The sequence below is a fragment of the Ictalurus punctatus genome, chromosome 16 (assembly GCF_001660625.3).
Source record: "Ictalurus punctatus breed USDA103 chromosome 16, Coco_2.0, whole genome shotgun sequence".
NCBI classification, from domain to species: Eukaryota; Metazoa; Chordata; class Actinopteri; order Siluriformes; family Ictaluridae; genus Ictalurus; species Ictalurus punctatus.
The window spans coordinates 24,611,060-24,618,082 of NC_030431.2; the positions used below are offsets into that span (position 1 = coordinate 24,611,060).

The following is a 7,023-nucleotide window of genomic DNA, read 5'->3' on the forward strand; positions in this document are numbered from 1 at the left end:
CATCGTACGTCCCAAAACATGCCAGTAGGCGGATTGACGACCCTAAATTTCTGCTCATGTGTGTGACCGTGTGCGCACGGTGTCCCGTGTCGGACTAGAGTCCCATCCAGGGTGCGTTCCCGCATCTCATCCAATATTCCCAGGATAGACTCCGGATCCACCATGGAGATATCTCCATGGTTACCGAAGATGAATGAATGAATGAATAAATAAATGAACGTACACATGCAGGTGTTTGTAGGTAAACTTTTGAGTCTAAGACTTTAATGAGAAAGCTCCCTGGTAACTAGTCGAGATCTTAAAATTCAACCTCGTGGATATAATTACTGTTTTTATAGTTTACAAAATTGGCAGTTGCTTTCACTGTAGCCCGCTGTATATCATGTCCTTAACGGTTGGCCAGAAGAGGGCATTCAGATTCTGTCTGACAAAGTTACCGGAGCCGCATCTGCATTTCTGCCCGTTCACCGCGCGCGGGAGAAGAGGAGAAACAGTCTCGCGGAGGAGGAAATCCTTTCCTTTAAACACCCCAAAGTCGGTGTTTTTTTGTTTGTTTGTTTCCGACGGGATCAAACGCCCTTGAGACATTGTAGGTGGGGGATTTCTTTTTTTTTAAAAAAAAAAAAAAAAGGAGAAGAAAAAAAAGAATGATAATATTAAATAAATAATTAAATAAATAAATCGACGGTGTCGCTCGTGCTGCCGGTGGAGCCGTTGTTTTGCGTCGCTTGCGCAATGTGCCACGACGCTCGCGCGCGGATTGATGCCGGAACGTTTTGGAATTTAGCTTAAAGTTTTTTTTTGTTGTTGTTGTTCGCGTGAGGGAGAGAAAATCAGACTGATAACTTGGTGAAGTCTTTGCGTCTTCGGATAAATGGAGTGTCTTTTTTCTTCTTGTTCTTCTTGCTCTCTTGCCTTTCTTCGCGCGGACCTTGACGGAGACTCGGTGTGTTTAATGTGACGTTTTGTCGGAGCCGTTCTACGACATGCTGCATGGTCACGACGGAGGAACCGACACACGCGGATACCGGATATCTTCGACGCGCTCGTGCTGCGGCGGAGCTCTGATTGCGTCGCGGGACCGGCGGAGGCTGCTGCGCGCGACGGCGCCGGTTTGCGGGCTCGGGAAGACGCGTGCCATGCGGATGATTCGGGACGCAAGACGCATATGAAAAACCCTTACCGACTGTCCACACCGATGAGTAAGTTTGCTTTTCAACGCAAAGCAGTTTGAGTTGCATGCGATTTTATTATTATTATTATTATTATTATTATTATTATTGTTATATGTATTATTATTATTTCCTCCCCCTTTTTATTTCATTCAGCACGGCGGGCTGCGCGTGATATCTGTCGGTTTTGTCCAACCGAATCTCGTGCATGCTCCGTTATGTGGCCTCGTTCCTTGCAGGCAGTTTAGGGTTTCACCTTGCAAAGCCAAAATCTGCGAAAGTCGGGTGTCAAGAGCATTTCTCGGGTTTTTCAGAGCGTTACGGGGTTCCGCGAGCTCAGATCTTGGAATTATGGACGCGGGACAACCTGACGGAGCGCGAGCGCTTATGATGGAACGGCTAGGGTGTTTGATTCTGCTTAGAAAAAAAGAAAAAAAAAAAAAAAAAAAACGGCAATGAGATCAACATGTACCGAGTGTGTAGCGCGTTCATTTTTCTGCGTCAGTCGCGCAGACTTGGGGCTTTTCTCAATTTGATGTGCCCGTGGGTGTAGTGTGTGTGTGTGTGTGTGTGTGTGTGTTGCGTGTGTTGGTGTATGCTTGCGCCTGTGCGCGCGAGAACGCGTGCGCACTCGCTCATGTGTCTGTGTGTGGGTGGATGAGTGTCTGAGAGTGTGCCATGAAGGCGTTAAGAGCTTTAAACGCAACATTTCTTTCCCATGAGGCAGTGCGTTATACACCCGTCTCTGTCTTAAATTCAGGCGTTAATGCTTTCACGTTTGACTTCTTGAACTCTGCATCTTGTGGATTTATTTATTTATTTATTTATTTTATGCGCAATTAAAAGCCTAGTGTATGTAGGATGATGGAGAAACGTGTTGCACGGAGATCACTGTGTGAGGGATGTCAAGTGAGGATCTTATTGTGCAGCATGTGCAACAACATGCAGCTCGTTTATTATTGGTGTTGAATAGGGTTTAGATCAGGCCCCGTTTCAGTTCTCTACATGTGATTATGTGGAATAACATGTGGTCCTATGATTGTTCACCAAACCCAGGATGAACAAGATTCCAGCCATCACGGTTCCTGTAATCCGTTCAGAAAGCTGCGTGAATTTATGAATTGATTTCTAAATGATGGCACGCTGTTCAATATTACACTCATGGAGCACTTTATTAGGAACACTCATTCATCATGCGATGCGTAAGGTCATGGAGATACAGCGTGATGTTCACGTCTACCATGTGAAGGTGGGAAAAATTGTGATCCGAGTGATCAGTCTCCAGAGTTTACTCAGAATAATAATAATAATAATAAAGGGGAAAAAAAAACATGCAGTGAGCGGAAGTTCTGCGGACGGAAATGTTTTTTTTTGTGAGAGAGGGTCAACGGAGAATGACCAGACTGGTTCGAGCTGACAGACAGGCTGCGGTGACTCGGATAACCACTGTGTATAATTGTGGTGAGCAGAAAAGCATCTCAGAATGCACACCATGTCGAAGCTTGATGTGGAGGACCTACAACAGCAGAAGACCACATCGGCATCCACTTCTGAGGCTGAAGTGGGCACAGAGTCACCAAGACTGGACAGGTGAAACTGGAAAAACGTAACCTGGTCTGATGGATCTCGATGTCTGCTGAAGGATACAGGTGTTAGGGTCAGTATTTGGCACCAACAACATGAATCCATGGACCCAACCTGTCTTGTGTCGACAGTCCAGGCTGGTGGAGGTGGTGTAACGGTGTGGGGAATGTTTTCTTGCCACACATTGGGCCCATTAATCGCAATCAATAATTGCTGGATGACCACATCCTATCTGAGTATTGTTGCTGACCGTGTGCATCCCTTCATGGCCACAATTTACCATCTTCTAATAGCTATGATAATTCCAGCATGATAACGCACCATGTCACACAGCAAAAATGATCTCAAACTGGTTTCCTGAACATGGAATTGAGTTCAGTGTTCTTCAGCGCAGTTCCCAGTCACCAGATCTGAATCCGATAGAACATCTTTGGGATGGCTGTGAGTTCAAATCCCAGCACTGCCGAGCTACCACTGTTGGGCCCTTGAGCAAGGCCCTTAACCTTCAAGTGCTCACTTGTATAAATGAGGTCATTGTAAATCGCTCTGGATAAAGACGTCTGCCAGATGCTGTAATGTAATGTAATGTAATGTAATGTGCTAGAACGGGAGATTCGCAGCATGAAAGAGCACCTGAAAAATCTGCAGGAACTGCGTGATGCAATCATGTCAACATGGACCAGAATCTCAAAGGAATGTTTCCGACATCTCGTGAAATCCACGCCACGAAGAATTGACAGCAAAGGGAGGCCCGACCCAATACTAGTATAGTGTTCCTAATAAAGTGCTCAGTTAGTGTATTTCATTATAAATATAATACGGGCAGATTCCTAATGTATATTCATTAAATGCAAATGGAAGCCCTTTTATCAACCCAATTAAAATTGGTATTATGATTATGAAGGCCGTTTCAGTTATCATATAACACTTTTATATAGAAAGGATTTAACCAAAGGCAAATACATTATTCATACTCAAATGCTTCATAGTGTGCACTTAATGCATACGGATACAAATAGGAGGTAAATGTACAGTGTGTGTGTGTATATATATATATATATATATATATATATATATATATATATATATATATATATATATATATATATATATTTGGAAGGGTTCTCAGGGCATCTAGTTAAGAGTTAAGACCATTGGTGTGCATTGCATTGCAGCTAGGATCCTATAGGATGCAACAAAATAGTTGCACTATTTTGGGGGGGGGATTATGAACTACAGTGATGCAGCTAAGATTGAGGAACGGTCAGAGCCAGAATTCACACACTATGTTGACATTGCTGAAAAACCTCTGGGTTTTTCCGGTATTTCCAGGGTCACAGTGATAGGGTTTGTATATTCAGTTTAGGCCCTGCCCATTTCTGATTTAAATCTGAATACAGGTACAGGTACAAATATCGGAGTACTAATCAGATACAGATAAAATGAAGATTGCGTTATACCCCCTGCTGTGTACACTGTGTGTGAACTGTGTCAAAATTTGCCATTAAACATTAAACCGCTACTGTGTCCTAGGGGGCAGTATACCGATACTATATGTGGAAATGTATAAGAGTACATTCTCTTTCAAACAGTCACTCTAATTAGTGATCTGGCATAAACGACTGCAGACATTACGCCTGGGAATAATCTGATTTTGTCACCAGGCATACACCGAGTACAAGGCTAATTACATAATGAAGTACAGTGTCACCAGGATGTGGTGATCCAACCATGCCATCCATTTTCACCTATCCACATTATAAATTACTTGATATAATAGACTGATAACAGCAGAGGCCACGGATTAATGTTTGAGCTTAATTCAATTTACCGAGTCCAAGAGTTGCTCTCAGATCCATTCGTGATTCTAGAAATGGATAGAGATCTACTATCTACTAATGCGAGTGCAATGCTATTAAATCGAGGTGAGAACAAAGTGTGTGATGCTTATGAATTTGAACTTGTAAACAAGTGCCGAATCAGTTTTATTGCTCAATTTTATGCCTTATCTAATGTGAGAACAGGATCTAAATGTCTCACCTGTTTATGTTAGCAATTCAGTAGCACAAAGGCTATAAGCGTGGCAACAGAAGGCTCAGGCAAACGTAAGTGATTTGGTTGGCTGCCACTCATTTAAGTAGTAATTGTGGTCTAATAGAGTGGCTCTGGCATGTCTTAAAACTCTGTCCGTCCATGCGGCAGTGAGTAAAAGTCCTGTTGTATTGTATGAACAGTTGGATCTCATATAGCCTTTGCCGTTATTGTAGATAAAAAAATGTGCAAAATCAGCTTTGGCAGGACTAATTCAAGCACTCATTAATGTTAATTAGATCCTGGTTGTCCACTGAATGAGTATATTGGTTCTAAGATGGAAAATGAACGGTGGTCCAAGAGAATGATGAAAGCTTAACTTCTTTCTTTAACTCTGCTTCGTTTCAGGCTCTGCCATGCGACGGCGATGGTTTGTGGTGCTGCTGGTGCAGGCATGGCTCTCTGCGAGTTTTTCTAACGGTGAGCGGCCATGCCCACGGAGCTGCCGCTGCGATGGCAAGATCGTTTACTGCGAGTCCAGTGCGTTCCGCGACGTGCCAAAAAACCTGTCTGGTGGCTGTCAGGGCTTGTCTCTGCGCTACAACAGCTTGGCAAGCTTGCGTGCTGGCCAGTTTGTTGGCCTCAACCAGCTCATTTGGCTCTATCTTGACCACAACTACATTGCAACCGTGGACGCTCGTGCCTTTCAAGGAATAAGGAGGCTCAAAGAGCTAATCCTGAGCTCCAATAAAATCACGCTCTTGCATAATACCACATTCCACCTGGTACCAAATCTGAGGAACCTTGACCTATCCTACAACAAACTGCAGGCTCTGCAGCCAGGTCAGTTCCAAGGACTGCGCAAACTCATCAGTTTGCACATGCGCTCCAACTCTTTGAAGAATCTACCATCTCGCCTGTTTCAGGATTGCCGCAATCTTGAATTCCTCGACCTCGGCTATAACCGTCTGCGCAGCATCACACGTAACGCGATGTCGGGGCTTGTGAAGCTGACGGAACTCCATCTCGAGCATAATCAGTTCTCCAAAATAAACTTTTCCAACTTCCCCCGGCTTTATAACCTCCGCGCTCTTTACCTGCAGTGGAATCGCATCCGGACCATGAGCGAGGGACTTACGTGGACCTGGAGTTCTCTACAGAAGTTGGACCTTTCAGGGAATGACCTACAGGAGCTGGAGCCAGAGGTCTACAAATGCATGCCGAACTTGCAGACACTCAATGTGGATTCCAACAAGCTGGTTAACGTCTCTCAGGAAGTTGTGTCGGCTTGGATTTCCCTGAGCATGATCAGCCTAGCTGGAAACATGTGGGACTGTGGACCTGTCGTCTGCCCCCTAGTAGCTTGGCTGAAAAACTTTCAAGGGAACAAGGAGACTCCCATGATTTGCGCCTCACCCAAAGAGGTTCAAGGTGAGAAAGTCTTGGATGCGGTGGACGCAAGTGGTGTGTGCAAGGTCAGTCATGTTACTCCCTCATTTGCTAGTTCTACAACTACCCTTTCTGGTGCCCCTGCTCTGAATGCAGCCCTTCCCTTTTCTCCCACACTTCATTCCGGAGGTAGCAGAAGGGGCCAGGGCACCTCCTTGCACCATCCCACCCCTTCAAGACCACCACAATCTGATGTCTCTCAACCCGAACAAGATTTTGAGCCAGTGTCTTTCCACAAGATAGTGGCAGGGAGCGTTGCACTGTTTTTATCCGTCGCAATGATTCTGCTTGTGATTTACGTGTCTTGGAAGCGCTATCCGAGCAGTGTCAAGCAGCTGCAGGAAAACACTTCAGCTGCCCGCAAACGTCGAAAAAAGTCTAGGGAGACTGAACGTACGCTCAGCACCCCCTTGCAGGAGTACTATGTGGACTACAAACCTTCAAGCTCCGAGGCCACAGATGTTCTGGTCAATGGAACAGGGCCATGCACATACTCCATATCCGGTTCCAGAGAATGTGAGGTATGACTCTACACTTCTTGCTACTTCTGTAACCAAAACCTTTCCACTGTTTGGCAGTGAAAAAAGAGCTCAGTGTAAATTGCTTTTAGAAAAATGGTGCTGTGATTTTGGTTTTGTCATTTTGTCGATTCCATGTTGGCGGCTAGAAATATTTATAAGAGTGGGATGTCAAATATTTTTAAGGCTACTTGGCTCGGACTGATTTTTTTATTGATTTCTGGCAAATGTGTGCATTTTGATTTCAGTATGCTAAAGAATGTGATTTG

At 44.6% G+C, this 7,023-nt stretch overlaps 1 protein-coding gene across 1 annotated transcript in view; it reads left to right on the forward strand.

Moving 5' to 3' along the window:
• Positions 1–413: 413 nt before the first annotated feature.
• The window catches only part of LOC108276555 (leucine-rich repeat transmembrane neuronal protein 4), a 116,234-nt gene continuing 109,624 nt past the window's right edge, over positions 414–7,023 (forward strand). Inside the window, exons 1-2 of the mRNA XM_017488318.3 lie at positions 414–1,202; positions 5,196–6,757. Of these exons, the coding sequence (XP_017343807.1) occupies positions 1,169–1,202; positions 5,196–6,757 (1,596 nt within the window). The 5' untranslated portion in view covers positions 414–1,168. The remainder of the gene's footprint in view (positions 1,203–5,195; positions 6,758–7,023) is intronic.